Source organism: Bufo bufo, chromosome 3 (genome assembly GCF_905171765.1).
Source record: "Bufo bufo chromosome 3, aBufBuf1.1, whole genome shotgun sequence".
Taxonomy (NCBI): Eukaryota; Metazoa; Chordata; class Amphibia; order Anura; family Bufonidae; genus Bufo; species Bufo bufo.
The window spans coordinates 8,975,852-9,001,932 of NC_053391.1; the positions used below are offsets into that span (position 1 = coordinate 8,975,852).

The following is a 26,081-nucleotide window of genomic DNA, read 5'->3' on the forward strand; positions in this document are numbered from 1 at the left end:
GGTCTGAAGACTATGGTAATGCAAGAACGAGAACTGAGCCTCCAAGGAGAAGTCATGTCCACCTCAACCTGGAGGAATGGGGAGATGTTACCATTGCTGGGGCATCTGTGAGGGTGCTGCTCAGCCTCATGGATCTTCACGAGGATTTGCACTTTATCCTAAACTAGGGGTAGGCAACCTCAGGCACTCCAGCTGTTATGAAACTACAACTCTCAGCATGCACACTTGCTCTGCTTTTCTCAGAACTCTCACAGAAGTGAATGCTGAGAGATGTAGTTTCAGTTGGAGCGCTGAAGGTTGCTGACCCTTGTCCTAAACTCTTTGGGGCATATGAACCCGTCCTATTGACCCTTGAACTTTGCTTTACTCCTGAACTGTGATCCCATTTTTGCCTTGCCCCTGACTGGGCCCTCTCAGTATCTACCCTGCGGTCTCAGAACAGGTCCCCTGAGAGGTGGCTATCCCTGATAGTGTTGAGCGAACTTGTGTTTTAAGTTCGGCGTCTAAAGTTCAGGTTATCGAAGTATCGCGTTATGGATTCCGCTACCACGGACCATAACGGAATTTAGAATCCATAACGGGATACTTCGATAACCCGAACTTTAGACGCCGAACTTAAAACACAAGTTCGCTCAACACTAATCCCTGATGAGGTCCATGGTGGACTCGGCACCTCGGTTCTGCTGGTGGCTCCATTCCATGTAGAGCTGCATAGAATCTTGGCTGTGCTTTGCATTATTATTCACACCCCATGTAGACGTCACCCTCTTCCCCGCAGACCTGCACTTGTGGTTTTACATGTTTCCTCTTCTGTATGAGCTGGACACAGACACTTCCCCCCACAGTTCTATTATATCTCATGGAGTGAGGACCCCGGGCCCCTGCGCTGTGACACAATGACCGCTCATCCATGCCACTTTGCTCTGGGGGTGATTTTTTTCCTCCTCCCCATCACAGGTGAGTCCTAATTATAAAAGGAATGGAGGGGATGGGGGGGCTAATTAAATAAATCTTTGTACAAGGCAATTTTATAATACACGGTGTATTTTGAGTTTTTCACCATTTCCAAGATCTCTGCTTGCTGGTAATGAATGCTGTTTACATCCAAAGGGTGATGAAAACCTTTATGAAGTGATTACTTCTCACAGCTGAGGGTTTGTTAAAGTTGTATCCAGTCTAGAAAATCCTTGGTGAGCTAAGCAGCCCGGACTCCAGACTGATACACTGTAAAAACACTGATACATTGTAACAGCACCAATACAGTTTAAATGCACTGATACATTGTAGCCTCTGTTTGCATCACATTTGACCTTTCATTGGTCTCTTGTCCTGCGGATGTTTTTAGAGCTTCTTATCAGATTCGGATCATTTCTGATAATTTTCTCTCCTCGTATCTGGTGAATATAAAGCTGAGCTTGTATCACGAAAGCCGAGTAGACTCAGGTGACTTCAGCGGAGTAGCTATAGTTGTCACAGAGGCAGTGAGGACCCTAAGATGTCCCTCTCACCATGAAGAAAGGAAACAATGTAATAACTTTTGTAGAGACAATTATACTCCCGGAGTCAAGAGCGCAAGTTCCCTTAGGAAAAATATTAAATAGGGATCTAAAACATAACCATTACTTCTAATAATTAATAAAAAGTAGCGCCACAAACAGTAGACGATGTACATATATAGTATTTAAAAGATATTTGATTGCTCTTACCAAATTCAGGCGTACCCCACAGGACAGCCCGAGCGTGGTCTTGAGGCTCAGAATGTCTTGTCAAGTGCCTTGGTATAGTCGCTAAGTGCCTCGATGTGCCGACACGGCAGGAAACCGATCCCCCTAATTGTCCCTGAATGTAGGGAAGGGACTTTGCTAATGACGCCCTGCCTGTCTCTACAGAGTACTCCGACCCCGTCTGGATTCCTGACCCTAAAATGGGACGGTATCCCTATTGTACCCTAGAGGATAGTTCCCGACGTGTCACGTTTTAAATCATATATCATCAGGAGAGGTAATCCAATAAGGTGAAAGCAACCATCCTAAAAAAGGATTCATTGGTGTAAGGATTAAACAGCCTCTATGTAGGGCTGTGGCTAATTGCCCTCTCTCCTGCAGCCCGACTTAGACGCTCGCACATCCGCAGGCGTCTATGGGCTGCTGGGCAACGCGCACTGATCTTCTCCTGGCTCCCTCCTGCCCCACGTGACCGGGCGATGCGTCTCAGTTACTGGTGCGCTGTGTTCCACAAGCGCGGCGTGCCTCTCCTGGGATCGCGTCGCTACGGTCATGTGTCCCGGTCTCATGTCCATCGAGGGGGCGTGCCTCTTCAGGGAGCCTGGGCGCGCATTGCCGGTATAAAAATGGCGCCTCACAGGCGTGCGGTTTCCGGGTTATGTGTAGCTGCTCCTCACCGTGATTTTGTAGCAAAAAGATCACAGAAAGGCAAAGAGCATCATCAGTCATGTTAATGTTCTGGGTCTCTGCTGTCCGGAGCGGGGCTTGGCTGTCATTCACACTGCGGATCCGCTCATGTGAAAGAGCCCTAACACATTCCTTGCCCTAGGCTACTTGGTATTTATATTAATTGTCACGGGGTTCCGAAGGTGCACTCGGTCCCCCATTGCCCGCAGAACTGTTGCTTAGCTTTTGGAATGAGGTTCTGTGTTTGACCTCATTCCCAGGGCAGCTTTACTAGCTGGGTGGCTCCCTGCTCCTAAGTCTGCCTTGAGCGCCGAGCTGATCACTCGGTGCTCGACTGGTTGGTCTGTCGGTCATGTGACGCTGGCCACGTCACATGACCCTCACTCCCCACTATAAATACAGGCAGCCTGCTGGCTACAGGTTGCCTGTTAATTTCTAGGTTCCTGGCTAATTGTTGGACTGCTGAATACTTACCTGATCCTGTTCCTTGACCATCCTTTTGCCTGCTCCTCTTGTACTGCGCATCCGTCCTGGTAATGTGACCTCGGCTCCCACCTGACTACTCTCTTAGGACTCCTCTTGTACTTCTCTGCTCTCCTGGTATTTATGACCCCGGCTTCTCCTGACAATTCTCTGCTTGCTCCATTTGTACTTTGCAGCTTTCCTGGTATTGACTCGGTCCGTTCACGTCCTGTTGTTTGTCTGTCTGTCATCCCTGCACTTACTCCAAGTTAGGGATTGCCGTCCAGTTGTCCCCTGTCATTAGGACTCGCGAGGCAAGTAGGCAGGGCTAGGGGTAAGGGTGGAGCGCAGTGGTCACTTCCCTCCCCCCTGTGTGTGTGTGTACGCGACCGTTACATTAATCCCCCAATGCTCCTTATTTGACACATATATTGGCTTTAACCCTTTCACTGCCCTAGATCACTAGAGATGCTGGAATTAAATTCCTCACTCTTCTAAACCCTAAAATGTTCTTCAATTATATAAATGTTAAAAAGTATAAATCTGAAGGTGTCGGCCCTTTAAAGAGTAATGAGGGGGGAGTCGCAGAGAGCGACGAAGAGAAAGCAAAGCTGTTAAATATTTTTGTCTCCAATGTATTCACTGAGGAAAATAAACTGTCAGATGACATGCAGAATGTAAAAATAAATTCCCCTTTAAAAGTGTCCTGTCTGACCCAGGAAGAAGTACATCAGCGACTTAAAAAGATTAAAATAGACAAATCGCCAGGACCAGATGGCATACACCCCCGTATCCTAAGGGAATTAAGTAATGTCATAGCCAGACCCTTATTTCTGATATTTGCGGACTCTATACTGACAGGGAATGTCCCACAGGATTGGCGCATAGCAAATGTGGTGGCAATATTCAAAAAGGGTCCAAAAACAGAGCTTGGAACCTATAGTCCGGTAAGTTTAACATCTGTTGTGGGTAAACAGTTTGAAGGTTTTCTGAGAGATGCTATCTTAGAGCATCTCAACGGAAATAATCAAATAACGCCATATCAGCATGGCTTCATGAGGGATCGGTCATGTCAAACAAATTTAATCAGTTTCTATGAGGAGGTAAGTTCTAGGCTTGACAGTGGCGAATCAATAGATGTCGTATATATGGACTTCTCCAAAGCATTTGACACTGTACCACATAAAAGGTTAGTATATAAAATGAGAATGCTCGGACTGGGAGAAAATGTCTGTATGTGGGTAAGTAACTGGCTCAATGATAGAAAACCGAGGGTGGTTATTAACGGTACACACTCAGATTGGGTCACTGTCACTAGTGGGGTACCACAGGGGTCAGCACTGGAGGGGTCACTGTCACTAGTGGGGTACCACAGGGGTCAGTACTGGAGGGGTCACTGTCACTAGTGGGGTACCTCAGGGGTCAGAACTGGGGGGGTCACTTTCACTAGTTGGGTACCTCATGGGTCAGAACTGGGGGGGTCACTGTCACTACTGGGGTACCTCAGGGGTCAGTATTGGGCCCTATCCTCTTCATTATATTTATTAATGATCTTGTAGAAGTCTTGCGTAGTAAAATAAAAAAATTCGCAGATTACACTAAACTGTGTAAAGTAATTAACACTGCATACTGTATATATACTACAGAGGACAGTATACTGTATATATATACTACAGAGGACAGTATACTGTATATATACTACAGAGGACAGTATATTGTATATATACTACAGAGGACAGTATATTGTATATATATATATATACTACAGAGGACAGTACACTGTATATATACTACAGAGGACAGTATACTGTGTATATATATACTACAGAGGACAGTATACTGTATATATACTACAGAGGACAGTATATTGTATATATACTACAGAGGACAGTGTACTGTATATATATATATATACTACAGAGGACAGTACACTGTATATATACACTACAGAGGACAGTATACTGTATATATACTACAGAGGACAGTATACCGTATATATACACTACATAGGACAGTACACTATATATATACTACAGAGGACAGTATACTGTATATACACTACAGAGGACAGTATACTATATATATACGACAGAGGACAGTATACTGTATATATACACTACATAGGACAGTACACTGTATATATACTACAGAGGACAGTATACTGTATATATACACTACAGAGGACAGTATACTGTATATAAACTACAGAGGACAGTACACTGTATATATACACTACAGAGGACAGTACACTGTATATACACTACAGAGGACAGTACACTGTATATATACACTACAGAGGACAGTATACTGTATATATACTACAGAGGACAGTATACTGTATATATACACTACAGAGGACAGTATACTGTATATATACTACAGAGGACAGTATACTGTATATACTACAGAGGACAGTATACTGTATATATACTACAGAGGACAGTATAGTGTGTATATATACTACAGAGGACAGTATACTGTATATATATATATATATATATCTACTACAGAGGACAGTATACTGTATATATACTACAGAGGACAGTATAGTGTGTATATATACTACAGAGGACAGTATACTGTATATATATATATATATCTACTACAGAGGACAGTATACTGTATATATATACTAGAGGACAGTATACTGTATATATACTACAGAGGACAGTATACTGTATATATATATATATATATACTACAGAGGACAGTATACTGTATATATATACTAGAGGACAGTATACTGCATATATACTACAGCTGACAGTATACTATATATATACTACAGAAGACAGTATACTGTATATACACTACAGAGGACAGTATACTGTATATACACTACAGAGGACAGTATACTGTATATATACTACAGAGGACAGTATACTGTATATATATACTATAGAGGACAGTATACTGTATATATACTACAGAGGACAGTATACTGCTACAGATGGATCTGGATAGATTGGAGGCTTGGGAAGATAAGTGGCAGATTAGGTTTAACATTGACAAATGTAAAGTTATGCACATGGGAAGGAATAATGCAAGTCACCTGTACATACTAAATGGTAAAACACTGGGTAACACTGACATGGAAAAGGATCTAGGAATTTTAATAAACAGCAAACTAAGCTGCAAAAACCAGCGTCAGGCAGCTGCTGCCAAGACCAATAAGATAATGGGTTGCATCAAAAGGGGCATAGATGGCGGTGATGAGAACATATTCCTACCACTTTACAAATCATTAGTCAGACCACACATGGAGTACTGTGTACAGTTCTGGGCTCCTGTGAACAAGGCAGACATAGCAGAGCTGGAGAGGGTCCAGAGGAGGGCAACTAAAGTAATAACTGGAATGGGTGGACTACAGGTCCCTGAAAGATTATCAACATTAGGGTTATTCACGTTAGAAAAAAGACGACTGAGGGAAGATCTAATTACTATGTATAAATATATCAGGGGTCAGTACAGATATCACTCCCATCATCTATTTATCCCCAGGACTGTGACTGTGACGAGGGGACATCCTCTGCGTCTGGAGGAAAGAAGGTTTGTACACAAACATAGAAGAGGATTCTTTACGGTAAGAGCAGTGAGACTATGGAGCTCTCTGCCTGAGGAGGTGGTGATGGTGAGTACAATACAGGAATTCAGGAGGGGCCTGGATGTATTTCTGGAGTGTAATAATATTACAGGCTATAGCTACTAGAGATCCAGGGAGTTATTCTGATGCCTGATTGGAGTCGGGAAGGAATTTTTTATTCCCCTAAAGTGGGGAAAATTGGCTTCTACCTCACAGGGTTTTTTGCCTTCCTCTGGATCAACTTGCAGGATGACAGGCCGAACTGGATGGACAAATGTCTTTTTTCGGCCTTATGTACTATATTACTAGGTATATTGACATTAACCCATTCACTGCTCTTGACCACACAGCTTTCCTAATTCTCCATATGTATATTGACATTAACCCTTTCACTACCCTAGACCATCAGGGATGCTGGAATTGACTTTGTCACTTCGGGTGTCTAAGTGCCATCTTAATATTTCTGTCAGAAGTATAATACACTGCGATACAGGAGCGATGAAGAAATTCAATAGTCAAGTCTTCAAGACTTAAAGGGCATTTCCAGGTTATAGGTATTGGTGAACTGTTCTCAGGACAGGTAACCAATTTCAGGTAACTGGGATGCTAAACAGGGCACTGCAGCGCCCTCCAATGTGTAGTGGCCATTCTCGGTACTGCAGTTCGGCTCCTCCTTTTCCTTATGTTCAGGGTTTGGTATTTCATATCCTTTAGATTTCTGAGTCTGGAGAAGAAATGACTCTGAGGAGAGCCTGTGGTATTTTTAGGGAGTCTTTCCCTTTTTGCTCAGGCCACCGTGATTGTAACGACTTCGGGTCATAAGTGGTGAGCTGAGTGTATCGGAAATCCCAATGGTATGTGAAGGGTATGTTGCGGGTTCCGGCTCTGTGCCTGCGCCACTGTATTATACAGCAAGCAATCGTGCCTCATTGCCAGGATCGGAGATAACCCTGATCCTGACAGTTTAACCCCTCAGATGCCACGATCAGTAGTGACCACAGCATCCAGGGCCACAGGAGTATAAAGGTGTCTGCATGGATTGCGTATTTTTATGCAGAAAATCCGCATAATGAACGCACATACATCTGCACTATTTATCGCAGTTTTGGTGCATTTTTGTGCGTTTTTTTAAAATATGTTTTTTGTTGCAGATTTTTTGTTAATTTTAACAACCCCATTGAAGCCTGCTGTGGACAAATCAGCCTGCCAGGTGACATCTTTGTTCTCTGGACTTTGTGCTGTGTGAATTAACACCAGGACTCTGCAAAGTGTTTGTTTTACTTTTTTCCTTTTGTGTGAATAAACACTGAACTATTGCTTTACTACCGTGGTCTTGCAGTACGCAGCCCTGCAGGGTATTGCGATGTGAGGTCACGGTTAATAGGCATACGAGGGTTACTCACAGTTTGTAGGGAGACCCTGGGCAAGGGTACAGCAGTGATGAAGAGGCTGGCACAGAAGTCCTCTGGGGCACTCTCTGTATATAGGGACCAGACCTGATGGTGGGTGAGGTGCCCTGGATGTTGCAGATGTTTAATGTGCCTAGGGCAAGGTCCCTTTAAGGTTCGTGACGCCAGTGCCTGTAACGGTGGCACACCGGTTGATGATAGTGGTAGGAGTAATAAGTGAGGAACACGTTGTTGTGGTGAACCAAACTTTTTTTACTGGAAAACGGATAACTTTGTACAGTCTTTTGTAAGTTCAGTTCCATATAGCAGGATCACATCACAAGCAGGCTTTTACATAAATGGCAGGCAACAATGTTCTTTGCAAGATACTCAGAGGGTAAAAACAACACTTACAGATCAGGCTGTACCTTCTCCTCAGAAATACTGTACACTGTTCCTCAGAACTCCTGTCTGTCTTTATCCCAAGGCCCGGATGCCCTAATGCTGGCTTTATCCTTGGTAGAAAACTTCCTCTCGTATATAGCCTTGCTTTGAGTATATCTCCTTCTGCCCTTCAGCTCACTTGTCTAGCTGGTATGATGGCTCTGCTCTGCTTGTGGGAACTTAGATTCTCAGGAGGCAACTCTTCCCCTGGTGACAAATCTTCTGAGCTAACTCTGGCTCAATATCCTCAGGCAGGCTGATCCACACTTGCTAGCCTCCTGGTGTCAACTAGAAACCTGGGCTGTCTAGTTGCATGTCAGAGCCTGCACCTCAGCCCCACTCTGGCTAAAGTGTCTTCTGGCCTCTGACTCTACACAGACTCTAGACTGCTCCTCCCTGTCTGGGTCTAAATATATATACAAACCGGATTCCAAAAAAGTTGGGACACTAAACAAATTGTGAATAAAAACTGAATGCAATGATGTGGAGATGGCAAATGTCAATATTTTATTTGTAATAGAACGTAGATGACAGATCAAACGTTTAATCCGAGTAAATGTATCATTTTAAAGGAAAAATACGTTGATTCCAATTTTCACGGTGTCAACAAATCCCAAAAAAGTTGGGACAAGTAGCAATAAGAGGCTGTTAAAAGTAAATTTGAGCATAACGAAGAGCTGGAAGACCAATTAACACTAATTAGGTCAACTGGCAACATGATTGGGTATAAAAAGAGCTTCTCAGAGTGGCAGTGTCTCTCAGAAGCCAAGATGGGTAGAGGATCACCAATTCCCACAATGTTGCGCAGAAAGATAGTGGAGCAATATCAGAAAGGTGTTACCCAGCGAAAAATTGCAAAGACTTTGCATCTATCATCATCAACTGTGCATAACATCATCCGAAGATTCAGAGAATCTGGAACAATCTCTGTGCGTAAGGGTCAAGGCCGTAAAACCATACTGGATGCCCGTGATCTCCGGGCCCCTTAAACGACACTGCACCACAAACAGGAATGCTACTGTAAAGGAAATCACAGAATGGGCTCAGGAATACTTCCAGAAACCATTGTCAGTGAACACAATCCACCGGGCCATCCGCCGTTGCCAGCTGAAACTCTACAGTGCAAAGAAGAAGCCATTTCTAAGCAAGATCCACAAGCTCAGGCGTTTTCACTGGGCCAGGGATCATTTAAAATGGAGTGTGGCAAAATGGAAGATTGTTTTGTGGTCAGACGAGTCACGATTCGAAGTTATTTTTGGAAATCTGGGACGCCATGTCATCCGGACCAAAGAGGACAAGGACAACCCAAGTTGTTATCAACGCTCCGTTCAGAAGCCTGCATCTCTGATGGTATGGGGTTGCATGAGTGCGTGTGGCATGGGCAGCTTGCATGTCTGGAAAGGCACCATCGATGCAGAAAAATATATTCAGGTTCTAGAACAACATCTGCTCCCATCCAGACATCATCTCTTTCAGGGAAGACCCTGCATTTTTCAACAAGATAATGCCAGACCACATTCTGCATCAATCACAACATCATGGCTGCGTAGGAGAAGGATCCGGGTACTGAAATGGCCAGTCTACAGTCCGGATCTTTCACCTATAGAGAACATTTGGTGCATCATAAAGAGGAAGGTGCAACAAAGAAGGCCCAAGACGATTGAACAGTTAGAGGCCTGTATTAGACAAGAATGGGAGAGCATTCCTATTTCTAAACTTGAGAAACTGGTCTCCTCGGTCCCCAGACGTCTGTTGAGTGTTGTAAGAAGAAGGGGAGATGCCACACAGTGGTGAAAATGGCCTTGTCCCAACTTTTTGGGGATTTGTTGACACCATGAAATTCTGATTCAACATATTTTTCCCTTAAAATGGTAAATTTTCTCAGTTTAAACTTTTGTTCCGTGATTTATGTTCTATTCTGAATAAAATATTAAAAGTTGGCACCTCCACATCATTGCATTCAGTTTTTATTCACAATTTGTATAGTGTCCCAACTTTTTTGGAATCCGGTTTGTACTAGAGGTTCCCTAGCTCCCTCTAGTGCCTAGGATGCCTAACTACACCCTAATAGGCCTGCTACACATATCACAGGAAAATACACATAAATACATATTAAAATGCTGTAACGGATCTCCTAGTACCCCGACCGGGTACCTCCGTTGATAGATGCTCCTAGTGCTTTCCGAGGACTCCAAGCACTTCACTTGACACCGTACGCACTGCAGACCCCACGAACCACCGAAGCTTGGTTGAGGTCTCACCGTCTCCTACCCACCCTGGACCTACGACAAGGCTCCAGGCTCCAGTGGGTGAACCTCTCCTAACCAGGGAGCAGGAACAGCTCTTAAAAGAGCTAGTAGTTATAGCCAGGGGAGTATCGCAAATCTCCCAGCGTATAGCAATCCCCCAGTGTCGATCAGTTACCCAAACACCAGCCTCAACATGATGAAGGATAAAACAGGCACTCTTTATTGAGGGCTACCCGCCCGTATTTATGCAGGTCCCCATCTGGTTGACACGCCCCTAGGGGACCAGAAGGAGAACTGTGACACAGGACAGATATGCAGCAACTCAGGATACACAGACACAATACATCCCCACAATGCATCATGGTTTCCTCCTCTCTGCCCTGGAGACACCCGAAGAGTAATTCAATTATCTCTCAAGACAAAGGGAAATCGCCAATACACATGTGGAGACAACAGGACAGGAATCACCACCCAAACACACAATGTCACACCCCCACAGCAAACACAGACATTTAACATATCCCCAGATAGCTCAAGTCTGAGTGCATATGATTAGGTGAATGGCACTGAGAAAACACGAATACAATAAAATTAGCTATCTGGGTACCCTCACATAACAAAATACAATTCCAAATACAGATTTAAGCTGTGCGGCCGGTCTGTCTGCTCCTTTAAAGTTAGTATGGGCCATAATCCTGAGGCAAGAGGCTGGTAAACAGGCCTCTCCAAAACCCAGTGGCGAGGTTGGTTTTGCCACAAATGCATTAAAAGGTACTGTGACATACACTGCCACTGTCCCACAGGAGGTGGAGAACAACGTGGCCCAATTGACCCTTGTGTAGTGCCCACGTTTATCTAGTGGGACACTACAGTCTTGCCTCTGTACTGCGTCCACTTACCCTGCCTCCCAGAGCAAATCCCTACAGCACTTACCTTACAGTGGTTAGTACAACAAATAGCAATAGCTCCAACCACAGATTAGTAAGTGCGGTGCATATCCAAAAGAACTCAAACACCCCAAAACCTATAGACAGCAACAATTGATATAAAATATATATTTTATTAATCACATCTTAAGTAAAATAAATACATAATAAAATGGAGGCATACATATACAGGAAAGACATGAACCACAATGGTACGTCATAGATCAAAAGTCCAGACCCCCAAACGTATGGTACTGATGTAGAATCTCCATACCCACAATAAGAAATACATCTGATATAACTGGTCAAGAAATAACTTTAATACAGTATATAATAAACTCCAGATGGAGATACAAGCAAATAGTGGGAATGGGTCAAACTACCACATATAGTATAACTATAAAGTGCCTGGTGCCAAACAGCCTATACCAAAACCATGAGGGAGTATATAATGGAATAAATAATACCAACCAGTATGGTTCAGACCCCGACGCGCATTTCACGTTTTCGCTTACTCGCATCCCCGGAGGCAGTGCAGGCAGTCATGACACCAGGATAACAGTAGAACAGTTCTATACTGAAAAATCAAGTTCCGGTACATTGGGAACAGTTGTCGGGAAGCGCGGACTGGCAGTTCTTACCATGTGTGCAGTTTCCACAGGTTACACGGCTGGAAAGGTAGTTAATTAATCAATACGTTTCTTTAAAGGAATTTTCCTCACACTGCACTTCTCTATCTGACTTGAGCATCCAAAAGTAGAGGTGCCGCTCTTCTCTTTCACTGTGCAACCACAGGGCAGTCCCCAAGGTCAAACTAAGTTCTGCACCTTTTTCACAGGTTGGTGTACTCACAGGTAATGGTACTACAGGTTTCCACAGTGGGAGGTAGTATAGTGGACATATCCAGATTCTGCCTTTTTCAATTTGTCTTGATTCTCCTGGACAGGCGTGCTGCTGAGCCGTTAAACTTCTCTTTAAGCAGTTTTTCTCCACAGAGCTTCTACACGCACCTCTTTTTTTCTCTGTCTCTTTCTCCACTTTAGTTGGTCTTAAGCTTTCTCTCCTACACAGGGCTGAATCTTCATTCCTTTCACTGTCTCTGCACTGAATGCTCTGTAATATAAATTCCTCCCCTATGAGGAGGGTGACACAGCTCCACCTAGTGTTCATGGCTACAGCCTATTAACTCCTTTTATGCCATAAATGCATAGTCACATAAAAGCACATTTTTCAGGGGAGTACTGTCTTACAGTGGGACACAGCACCTAGACTTGTATTTGATGAGGGGAGGTTTATAGCAAGTCTGTGCCCTGCAGGAAGGCAGTCTCTGGTGCAGCAGTACCTGGATTTGAGGTCATGCCCACAGGTAGTCGAGTGGTGGTGTGACACCAGGAGGGCACTTACATATGAGCACAAGTCACATGTCATAATAAATGCCTTTCGTTACCCCTCTAGGTGCCACGAGGAAAACATTCGTGATAGGTCAGAATATTACAGCTACAGTCGGCAGCACCGTCACCCTGGGGTGTCATCTCCTCATACAGGACACCAAAGTCATTCAGGTCAACTGGAACTTCTGCAATGACGTGCACATCGCGTTTCATGTCAATCAGCCTGACACAGAAGGAATGGTGTTAGCGGAGTTCTCCCACCGCGTCTCCCTAGCAAAGGATTATGGGATAACCGTCTCAGGGGTCAACAGGAACGACAGTGGACACTACTGCTGCGTCTACAACACCTTCCCACAAGGCAGCTTCACCGGGAAGATCTACCTGCAGGTCATATGTAAGAATCACATGTCATAGGATTAGATACAGCGACCCCAGCAGACTGTAGGACACAGGATAGGATTAGATACACACCTCAGCAGACAGTATCACACGGGATAGGATTAGATACACAGCTCAGCAGACTGTATCACACAGGACAGGATTAGATACAGAGCTCAGCAGACAGTATCACACAGGATAGGATTAGATACACAGCTCAGCAGACAGTATCACACAGGATAGGATTAGATACACAGCTCAGCAGACAGTATCACACAGGACAGGATTAGATACAGAGCTCAGCAGACAGTATCACACAGGATAGGATTAGATACACAGCTCAGCAGACAGTATCACACAGGATAGGATTAGATACACAGCTCAGCAGACAGTATCACACAGGATAGGATTAGATACACAGCTCAGCAGACAGTATCACACAGGATAGGATTAGATACACAGCTCAGCAGACAGTATCATATAGGATAGGAATAGATACACAGCTCAGCAGACAGTATCATATAGGATAGGATTAGATACACAGCTCAGCAGACAGTATCACACAGGATAGGATTAGATACACAGCTCAGCAGACAGTATCACACAGGATAGGATTAGATACACAGCTCAGCAGACAGTATCACACAGGATAGGATTAGATACACAGCTCAGCAGACAGTATCACACAGGATAGGATTAGATACACAGCTCAGCAGACAGTATCACACAGGATAGGATTAGATACACAGCTCAGCAGGCAGTATCACACAGGATAGGATTAGATACACAGCTCAGCAGACTGTATCACACAGGAGAGGATTAGATACACAGCTCAGCAGACAGTATCACACAGGATAGGATTAGATACACGGCTCAGCAGACAGTATCACACAGGATAGGATTAGATACACAGCTCAGCAGACAGTATCACACAGGATAGAATTAGATACAGCAGCCCAGCAGACAGTATCACACAGGATAGAATTAGATACAGCAGCCCAGCAGACAGTATCACACAGGACAGGATTAGATACACAGCTCAGCAGACAGTATCACACAGGATAGGATTAGATACACAGCTCAGCAGGCAGTATCACACAGGATAGGATTAGATACACAGCTCAGCAGACAGTATCAAACAGGATAGGATTAGATACACAGCTCAGCAGACAGTATCACACAGGATAGGATTAGATACACAGCTCAGCAGACAGTATCACACAGGATAGGATTAGATACACAGCTCAGCAGACAGTATCACACAGGATAGGATTAGATACACAGCTCAGCAGACAGTATCACACAGGATAGGATTAGATACACAGCTCAGCAGACAGTATCACACAGGATAGGATTAGATACACAGCTCAGCAGACAATATCACACAGGATAGGATTAGATACACAGCTCAGCAGACAGTATCACACAGGATAGGATTAGATACACAGCTCAGCAGACAGTATCACACGGGATAGGATTAGATACACAGCATCACACAGGATAGGATTAGATACACAGCTCAGCATGCAGTATCACACAGGATAGGATTAGATACACAGCTCAGCAGACAGTATCACACAGGATAGGATTAGATACACAGCTCAGCAGACAGTATCACACAGGATAGGATTAGATACACAGCTCAGCAGACAGTATCACACGGGATAGGATTAGATACACAGCATCACACAGGATAGGATTAGATACACAGCTCAGCATGCAGTATCACACAGTATAGGATTAGATACACAGCTCAGCAGACAGTATCACACAGGATAGGATTAGATACACAGCTCAGCAGGCAGTATCACACAGGATAGGATTAGATACACAGCTCAGCAGGCAGTATCACACAGGATAGGATTAGATACAGCAGCTCAGCAGACAGTATCACACAGGATAGGATTAGATACACAGCTCAGCAGACAGTATCACACAGGATAGGATTAGATACACAGCTCAGCAGACAGTATCACACAGGATAGGATTAGATACACAGCTCAGCAGACAGTATCACACGGGATAGGATTAGATACACAGCATCACACAGGATAGGATTAGATACAGCAGCTCAGCAGACAGTATCACACAGGATAGGATTAGATACACAGCTCAGCAGACAGTATCACACTGGATAGGATTAGATACACAGCTCAGCAGACAGTATCACACAGTATAGGATTAGATACACAGCTCAGCAGACAGTATCACACAGGATAGGATTAGATACACAGCTCAGCAGACAGAAGGGCTAGTTTTAGACAATATCTGACCCTGGACAAAATTTTAAGTGGGGCCCCAAATAAAATATTGTAATATACTCAGATTTAGTTCAAATACTACCACCCAATTGCAATAATGCTCCCCCAGTGCCCCCATTAGTTACAATGACCTCAATATTGTGCCCAATAATAATAATGCCAGCATAGTGCCCCCAGTATTTTTAATGCACTCCATAGTGCCAGAATATGTAATGGTCCCATCAATCTGTACTCAGTACCCCATAATGAGAAGAACCAAGCCATGAGGAGGAAAGAACTGCCTATGGAGCTCAGAGACAGGATTGTGTGGAGGCTCAGATCTGGAGAAGGGGACAAAACAATTTCTGCTGCACTAAAAGTTCCCAGGAGCACAGTGGCCTCCATAATTCTTAAATGGAGGAAATTTAGAACAACGAGAACCCAATGGTCACTCTGACTGAGCTCCAAAGATCCTTTGTGCAGATGGGAGAAACGTTCAGAAGGTCGACCATCACTGCAGCCTCCACCAACCTGGGCTTTATGGAAGAGTAACCAGAAAGAAGCCTCTCCTCACATGAAAGCACCTGGAGTTTGTAGAAAAGCACCTAAAAGACCTCAGACTGTGAGAAACAAGGGAGGAGATTTATCAAACTGGTGTAAAGTAGAACTGGCTTAGTTGTCCATAGCAACCAATCAGATCTCACCTGTCATTTTTCAGCTCCTTTGGAAAATGAAAGGTGGAATCTGGTTGCAATGGGCAACTAAGCCAGTTCTTCTTTACACCAGTTTGATAAATCTCCCCTCAAGATTCTCTGCTCTGATGGAACCAAGATGGAACGTTTTAGCCTCAATTCTATGGCTCATGTCTGGAGAAAACCAGGCACCGCTCATCACCTGCCCAATACCATCCCTACAGTGAAGCATGGTGGTGGCAGCATCATGCTGGGGGGACTGGGAGATCGGTCAGGGTGGAGGGAAAGATGAATGGAGCAAAGTACAGAGATATTCTTAATGAGAACCTGATCCAGAGCTCTGGACCAAGACAATGACCCTAAGCACACGGCCAAGACAACACAGGAGCGGGTTAGGGACAACACTGTGAATGTCCTTGAGTGGCCCAACCAGAGCCCGGAGCCCAATGGAACATCTCTGGAGAGCCCTGAAGATATCTGTCCACGACGGCCCCCATCCAACCTAACAGAGCTGGAGAGGATCTGCAGAGAAGAATGGCCGAAAATCCCCAAATCCAGATGTGCAAACCTTGCAGCATCATCTCCAAGAAGACTGGAGGCTGGAATCATTATGTCCCGAGTAAAGGGGCTGAAGACTTATGTCCCGAGTAAAAGGGGCTGAAGACTTATGTCCCGAGTAAAGGGGCTGAAGACTTATGTCCCGAGTAAAGGGGCTGAAGACTTATGTTCCTAGTAAAGGGGCTGAAGACTTATGTCCCGAGTAAAGGGGCTGAAGACTTATGTCCCGAGTAAAGGGGCTGAAGACTTATGTCCCGAGTAAAAGGGCTGAAGACTTATGTCCCGATTGAAGACTTATATTAGTTTTTCCTTTTCAGTAAATTAGTGAAGATTTCTCACTTTCTCATTATGGGGGATCAAGTGCAGAATAATAGGGGAACTGACAGCACAAGGAGTGAGAGAACAAAAAGTGAGGACAGTGTCACTGAGAGGGGGTGACGACTTTCTGAATGCACTGTATTGCTATCCCCCCACAATGTCCCCATAGTACCCCCAGTAGATGGCCCTATAGTGCTAATCCCCCACAATGTCCCCATAGTACCCCCAGTAGATGGCCCTATAGTGCTAATCCCCCACAATGTACCCATAGTGCACCAGTAGATGGCCCCATAGTACTCCCTCACAATGTCCCATAGTACCCCCAGTAGAGTGCCCTCCCCCCACAATATACCCATAGTGCTCTCTCCCCATAATGACCCCATAGTGCTATCCCCCACAATGTCCCTATAGTTCCCCCAGTAGATGCCCCCATAGTGGTATCCCCCAAAAGTCACCATAATATTCTCAATAGATGGCCCCATAGTGCTCTCCCCCACAATGTCACCATAGTACTCTAAATTGATGGCCTCATAGTGCCCCCAGTAGATAGTCCCATAGTGCTATCCACCCCCCCATAGTCCTATCCCCCCAAAGTCACCATAATATTCCCAGTAGATGGCTCCATAGTGCTATCCCCCCGCAATGTCACCATAGTGCTCACCCCCATGGTACCCCCAGTAGATGGCCCCATACTGCTCTCCCCACCCCCAATGTTCCCATAGTCCCCCTAGTAGATGCCCCCCATAGTGCTCCCCCCCCAATGTCCCCTTACAACCACCAGTAGATGGCCCCATGGTGCTCTCCCCACCCCCAATGTCACTATAATGCCCCAGTAGAGGCCCCAAATCATATGCATAATAAATGCAGATACCTACACTGTCAGTGATGCGGTGCAGGCCTCTTCTGACCTGTATCCTGAGCCGTACGCTGCTTTGATCAAGTGGCGAGATGATGATTACGTCATTGTGCCACCTGTGCCAGCCTCTGACTGGGCCTTGAGCCTACCAGAGGTAATGGCGGGGCAGGGAGACATCGATCCCATCCCCCTGCCGCAGTACCTAATTCCTCAGGACAGCAATACATAATCAGCAGTGATTACACAGGACAGGATTAGATACACAGCTCAGCAGACAGTATCACACAGGACAGGATTAGATACACGGCTCAGCAGACAGTATCACACAGGATAGGATTAGATACACAGCTCATCAGACAGTATCACACAGGATAGGATTAGATACACAGCTCAGCAGACAGTATCACACAGGATAGGATTAGATACACAGCTCAGCAGACAGTATCACACAGGATAGGATTAGATACAGCAGCTCAGCAGACAGTATCACACAGGATAGGATTAGATACACAGCTCAGCAGACAGTATCACACAGGATAGGATTAGATACACAGCTCAGCAGACAGTATCACACAGGATAGGATTAGATACAGCAGCTCAGCAGACAGTATCACACAGGATAGGATTAGATACAGCAGATCAGCAGACAGTATCACACAGGATAGGATTAGATACACAGCTCAGCAGACAGTATTACACAGGATAGGATTAGATACAGCAGCTCAGCAGACAGTATCACACATGATAGGATTAGATACACAGCTCAGCAGACAGTATCACACAGGATAGGATTAGATACACAGCTCAGCAGACAGTATCACACAGGATAGGATTAGATACACAGCTCAGCAGACAGTATCAAACATGATAGGATTAGATACACAGCTCAACAGACAGTATCACACAGGATAGGATTAGATACATAGCAGACAGTATCACACAGTATAGGATTAGATACACAGCTCAGCAGAGAGTATCACACAGGATAGGATTAGATACACAGCTCAGCAGACAGTATCACACAGGGTAGGATTAGATCCACAGCTCAGCAGACAGTATAACACAGGGTAGGATTAGATACACAGCTCTGCAGACAGTATCACACATGATAGGATTAGATACACGGCTCAGCAGACAGTATCACACAGGGTAGGATTAGATACACAGCTCAGCAGACAGTATCACACAGGATATTATTAGATACACAGCTCAGCAGACAGCATCACACAGGAGAGGATTAGATACACAGCTCAGCAGACAGTATCACAGAGGATAGGATTAGATACACAGCTCAGCAGTCAGTATCACACAGGATAGGATTAGATACACAGCTCAGTAGACAGTATCACACAGGATAGGATTAGATACCCAGCTCAGCAGACAGTATCACACAGGATAGGATTAGATACACAGCTCAGCAGGCAGTATCACACATGATAGGATTAAATACACAGCTCAGCAGACAGTATCACACAGGAAAGGATTAGATACACAGCTCAGCAGACTGTATCACACATGATAGAATTAGATACACAGCTCAGCAGACAGTATCACACATGATAGGATTAGATACACAGCTCAGCAGACAGTATCACACAGGATAGGATTAGATACACAGCTCAGCAGGCAGTATCACACAGGATAGGATTAGATACACAGCTCAGCAGACTGTATCACACAGGATAGGATTAGATACACAGCTCAGCAGACTGTATCACACAGGATAGGATTAGATACACAGCTCAGCAGACTGTATCACACAGGGCAGGATTAGATACACAGCTCAGCAGACTGTATCACACAGGATAGGATTAGATACACAGCTCAGCAGACAGTATCACACAGGATAGGATTAGATACACAGCTCAGCAGACAGTATCACACAGGATAGGATTAGATACACAGCTCAGGAGACTGTATCACACAGGATAGGATTAGATACACAGCTCAGCAGACAGTATCACACAGGATAGGATTAGATACACAGCTCAGCAGACAGTATCACACAGGATAGGATTAGATACAGCAGCTCAGCAGACAGTATCACACATGATAGGATTAGATACACAGCTCAGCAGACAGTATCACACAGGATAGGATTAGATACACAGCTCAGCAGACAGTATCACACAGGATAGGATTAGATACACAGCTCAGCAGACAGTATCACACAGGATAGGATTAGATACACAGCTCAGCAGACAGTATCAAACATGATAGGATTAGATACACAGCTCAACAGACAGTATCACACAGGATAGGATTAGATACATAGCAGACAGTATCACACAGTATAGGATTAGATACACAGCTCAGCAGAGAGTATCACACAGGATAGGATTAGATACACAGCTCAGCAGACAGTATCACACAGGGTAGGATTAGATCCACAGCTCAGCAGACAGTATCACACAGGATAGGATTAGATACACAGCTCAGCAGACAGTATCACACAGGATAGGATTAGATACACAGCTCTGCAGACAGTATCACACATGATAGGATTAGATACACGGCTCAGCAGACAGTATCACACAGGGTAGGATTAGATACACAGCTCAGCAGACAGTATCACACAGGATATTATTAGATACACAGCTCAGCAGACAGCATCACACAGGAGAGGATTAGATACACAGCTCAGCAGACAGTATCACAGAGGATAGGATTAGATACACAGCTCAGCAGTCAGTATCACACAGGATAGGATTAGATACACAGCTCAGTAGACAGTATCACACAGGATAGGATTAGATACCCAGCTCAGCAGACAGTATCACACAGGATAGGATTAGATACACAGCTCAGCAGGCAGTATCACACATGATAGGATTAAATACACAGCTCAGCAGACAGTATCACACAGGAAAGGATTAGATACACAGCTCAGCAGACTGTATCACACATGATAGAATTAGATACACAGCTCAGCAGACAGTATCACACATGATAGGATTAGATACACAGCTCAGCAGACAGTATCACACAGGATAGGATTAGATACACAGCTCAGCAGGCAGTATCACACAGGATAGGATTAGATACACAGCTCAGCAGACTGTATCACACAGGATAGGATTAGATACACAGCTCAGCAGACTGTATCACACAGGATAGGATTAGATACACAGCTCAGCAGACTGTATCACACAGGGCAGGATTAGATACACAGCTCAGCAGACTGTATCACACAGGATAGGATTAGATACACAGCTCAGCAGACAGTATCACACAGGATAGGATTAGATACACAGCTCAGCAGACAGTATCACACAGGATAGGATTAGATACACAGCTCAGGAGACTGTATCACACAGGATAGGATTAGATACACAGCTCAGCAGACAGTATCACACAGGATAGGATTAGATACACAGCTCAGCAGACAGTATCACACAGGATAGGATTAGATACAGCAGCTCAGCAGACAGTATCACACATGATAGGATTAGATACACAGCTCAGCAGACAGTATCACACAGGATAGGATTAGATACACAGCTCAGCAGACAGTATCACACAGGATAGGATTAGATACACAGCTCAGCAGACAGTATCAAACATGATAGGATTAGATACACAGCTCAACAGACAGTATCACACAGGATAGGATTAGATACATAGCAGACAGTATCACACAGTATAGGATTAGATACACAGCTCAGCAGAGAGTATCACACAGGATAGGATTAGATCCACAGCTCAGCAGACTGTATCACACATGATAGGATTAGATACACGGCTCAGCAGACAGTATCACACAGGATAGGATTAGATACACAGCTCAGCAGACAGTATCACACAGGGTAGGATTAGATACACAGCTCAGCAGACAGTATCACACAGGATATTATTAGATACACAGCTCAGCAGACAGTATCACACAGGAGAGGATTAGATACACAGCTCAGCAGACAGTATCACAGAGGATAGGATTAGATACACAGCTCAGCAGTCAGTATCACACAGGATAGGATTAGATACACAGCTCAGTAGACAGTATCACACAGGATAGGATTAGATACCCAGCTCAGCAGACAGTATCACACAGGATAGGATTAGATACACAGCTCAGCAGGCAGTATCACACATGATAGGATTAGATACACAGCTCAGCAGACAGTATCACACAGGAAAGGATTAGATACACAGCTCAGCAGACTGTATCACACATGATAGGATTAGATACACAGCTCAGCAGACAGTATCACACAGGAAAGGATTAGATACACAGCTCAGCAGACTGTATCACACAGGATAGGATTAGATACACAGCTCAGCAGACAGTATCACACAGGAGAGGATTAGATCCACTGCTCAGTAGTCAGTATCACACAGGATAGGATTAGATACACAGCTCAGCAGACAGTATCACACAGGATAGGATTAGATACACAGCTCAGCAGACAGTATCACACAGGATAGGATTAGATACACAGCTCAGGAGACTGTATCACACAGGATAGGATTAGATACACAGCTCAGCAGACAGTATCACACAGGATAGGATTAGATACACTGCTCAGTAGACAGTATCACACAGGGTAGGATTAGATACACAGCTCAGCAGACAGTATCACACAGGATATTATTAGATACACAGCTCAGCAGACAGTATCACACAGGAGAGGATTAGATACACAGCTCAGCAGACAGTATCACAGAGGATAGGATTAGATACACAGCTCAGCAGTCAGTATCACACAGGATAGGATTAGATACACAGCTCAGTAGACAGTATCACACAGGATAGGATTAGATACCCAGCTCAGCAGACAGTATCACACAGGATAGGATTAGATACACAGCTCAGCAGGCAGTATCACACATGATAGGATTAGATACACAGCTCAGCAGACAGTATCACACAGGAAAGGATTAGATACACAGCTCAGCAGACTGTATCACACATGATAGAATTAGATACACAGCTCAGCAGACAGTATCACACATGATAGGATTAGATACACAGCTCAGCAGACAGTATCACACAGGATTAGATACACAGCTCAGCAGACAGTATCACACAGGATAGGATTAGATACACAGCTCAGCAGGCAGTATCACACAGGATAGGATTAGATACACAGCTCAGCAGACTGTATCACACAGGATAGGATTAGATACACAGCTCAGCAGACTGTATCACACAGGATAGGATTAGATACACAGCTCAGCAGACTGTATCACACAGGGCAGGATTAGATACACAGCTCAGCAGACAGTATCACACAGGAGAGGATTAGATCCACTGCTCAGTAGTCAGTATCACACAGGATAGGATTAGATACACAGCTCAGCAGACAGTATCACACAGGATAGGATTAGATACACAGCTCAGCAGACAGTATCACACAGGATAGGATTAGATACACAGCTCAGGAGACTGTATCACACAGGATAGGATTAGATACACAGCTCAGCAGACAGTATCACACAGGATAGGATTAGATACACAGCTCAGCAGACAGTATCACACAGGATGGGATTAGATACACAGCTCAGCAGACAGTATCACACAGGATAGGATTAGATACACGGCTCAGCAGACAGTATCACACAGGATAGGATTAGATACACAGCTCAGCAGACAGTATCACACAGGATAAGATTAGATACACTGCTCAGTAGACAGTATCACACAGGTGAGATCAGATACAGCAATATTTAGTTTGCGCCCTAATATATGATGTTTTGTGGTATTTTCTGTCTCCCCAGCTGAGGACACTTGGACACCTGGATATTACTTGTGGATCGGCTGTGGACTCGGGGGACTTCTTGTCATCGTCGTTATAGGTGCGGGGAGTTTCTATTACAAGGTGAGACACGGCAATCATCACAGAGCAGGTGGAGGGAGATGTTGTGCCGGCAGCATGTATATGTATATAGGGTTATCTTCTGTGACCTCAGCTGTGCAGATGAAGCCAGAGACTCGATCCTGGTCCAAATGGGCGATAGTCGTGATCCGGAGCCGGGCAGCTGAATCATCAAATGGGCGATAGTCGTGCTCCGGAGCATTATCACTATTATCATATATTTCATTTTTTTATTCATTTTTCTTTTAGAAGAAGAAATCTCGGCCGTCCTACTCCAATGTCAACCTATCAGGAGCAAAACCCTCGGGTTCAAGTACACAGAATCCAGCCGCGGTCACAGCGGCAAGTGACATAGAAGAGAATGCGGCCAATGAATACTTCAATGTCATCCTGTACAGCATGTGAGCCGCTGGTAGTGTCTCCTCAGCGTCAGGAGGCTGCACATGTGCAACATATGTTAAATAATAAACCATCCTTCATGACTATCTGGGTACAGTCATAAACAAGTGTCTCCAACCTGAGGCTCTCTAAACTACAATGTCCAGGGCATGATGGGAGATGTGGCTTCATGACAGCTGGAGAGCCTCAGGTTGGAGATCACTGCAGTTCTATCTAGAATAGGTATGATTTGAAGGGCATGTCTAGAGAAGGGCGAGTACTGCTGTTTTGCATTGACACCATATGAGCTGAGGTAGTCACAGAATGATGGACCACTATCTCCTATAGCTTCATACAAGTCAGTGGAGTGCAGAAGTAGTCACTTCTACAGGAAGTCCCAGCTGTGCTCCATAATCTACTTTCAAATTGAGATACCCTTTAATTGCGTAGTCAATTTAGCCTTCTAAGCTTATATTCTGGATTACACTGAGGTCCGCTGAATAACAGCATGACTAGAGGAACATAAAGATGCAATTGATCTGATAGCATTTTCTATGGCTGCTGGGGTACTCCTGACTCCCAACCTACCTGCTGTTTGTGCAACTATTATGCAAAATGGACCTGTCGTGGTTTGCAAACCAGGAAGATTTGTCATTGGACTTTGCGGCACTGACTAAACCGAGATGTAGAGTGAAAGATATGTGCTTTGACTTCTGTAGAAGGATCTGGACTTCGCTGCAGGCAATCACCAGGTCACAATCCCAGGCCAGAACAGTCTCGGATTGCCGACTGTGGTGCTGAGACAACAGCAAGATCAGGAACTTAGCTGGGGTTTGTAATCAGGAAGGCAGGAGGCTTCATACACGAGTGCAGGACCACCGTCGGTGCCAGGTGAAATATTTGAGAGAGCGTACAGAAGGAAGGTCAGGGACATAGCCAAGATCAGAAGTCAGGAAGCATCACGACTACCAGGAACAGGGCTGAGGTCAAAGACAATGTAGACTAGTGTAATGCACAAATGCAAATGACAGGAGCCAGGAAAGGTTTGCACCTCGATTACCAGACAATGGGTATAAGGACCAGATTTCGCAGAATGCAGAGTGCGATTCCCAAATTTCTGATGAATTAATATCTGGTGGAGATTTTTAATAAAAAAAAAAAAATGTAATAAAAAAAGTTGACCCCTGCCTCAGCCACGGGTGCTTTAAAAATAAATATAATGTGTTTTCAGCAGACAACTGGCAAAATTTAGTAAATCTCCTGCTTCCTGTCACACAGTATATCATAGAACTCGCTGCCTGCATCCACCACTAGAGGGAGCTCAGTGCATACAAATTTATAGAGTGACCTCTGATATCAATAGTAGCTGTAATAATCTCTTTGCACTGAGCTCCCCCTAGTGGTGGCTGATAAAAAATGCAGTGAACCTATGTCTTCAACAGAAATAGCAGATCAGCACCGGGCCTCTTAGGAGACACATTAGCTGATTTCATGGTAAGTACGCCCATGTCTGTGACCATTTAAGACCCTGTGTTTGGTAGTATGACGAGTTTGGCCCTTCCACCAGCTTATCTTTCTTGGAGAATGTCTTTTTACGGATGTAAAGCTATAATGGTGCGATGGCCCTTTCATCTTGTACTCATACCCAGTGGATCTAGCTCATTAATAATATGTTACCTAAAGGGTTGGTGTATCACAATGTCCAGGGAAATTTGATAAAATTTGTTTTTTTGGGTTTATTACACACTGTAGTGTGTTTAACACACATTTGGAAAATAAGACGCCTATACATAGCATACTTACTCTCTGACTGTTATCTGATATAGGGGAAGGTAATAACATGCACAGTAATCAATGTTACCTCCCCCTGGTGTTATGTAGAGTTATACAGGGAGAGGTGGATCTACAGGTACAACATGGTTAGCACTCCTTTTTTCTGAGATTTCTGAATTTGGTTATCTAATCTAAGCAAACACCGTCAATTGCTTTTC

At 44.5% G+C, this 26,081-nt stretch overlaps 1 protein-coding gene across 1 annotated transcript; it reads left to right on the plus strand.

Moving 5' to 3' along the window:
• Positions 1–832: 832 nt before the first annotated feature.
• TIGIT (T cell immunoreceptor with Ig and ITIM domains) lies at positions 833–25,258 on the plus strand. The gene is made up of 4 exons (XM_040422886.1): positions 833–957; positions 12,919–13,248; positions 23,615–23,715; positions 23,962–25,258. Exons 1-4 carry the CDS (start codon positions 897–899, stop codon positions 24,115–24,117), a joined length of 648 nt encoding a protein of 215 aa, XP_040278820.1. The 5' UTR covers positions 833–896; the 3' UTR covers positions 24,118–25,258.
• Positions 25,259–26,081: the final 823 nt, after the last annotated feature.

Coding starts and splice junctions, on each gene's coding strand:
- TIGIT (XM_040422886.1), top strand. CDS start 897: ATGACCGCTCATCCATGCCACTTTGCTCTGGGGGTGATTTTTTTCCTC. Junction 958..12,918: donor TTTCCTCCTCCCCATCACAG/GTGAGTCCTAAT, acceptor TTACCCCTCTAG/GTGCCACGAGGAAAACATTC. Junction 13,249..23,614: donor GATCTACCTGCAGGTCATAT/GTAAGAATCACA, acceptor CTGTCTCCCCAG/CTGAGGACACTTGGACACCT.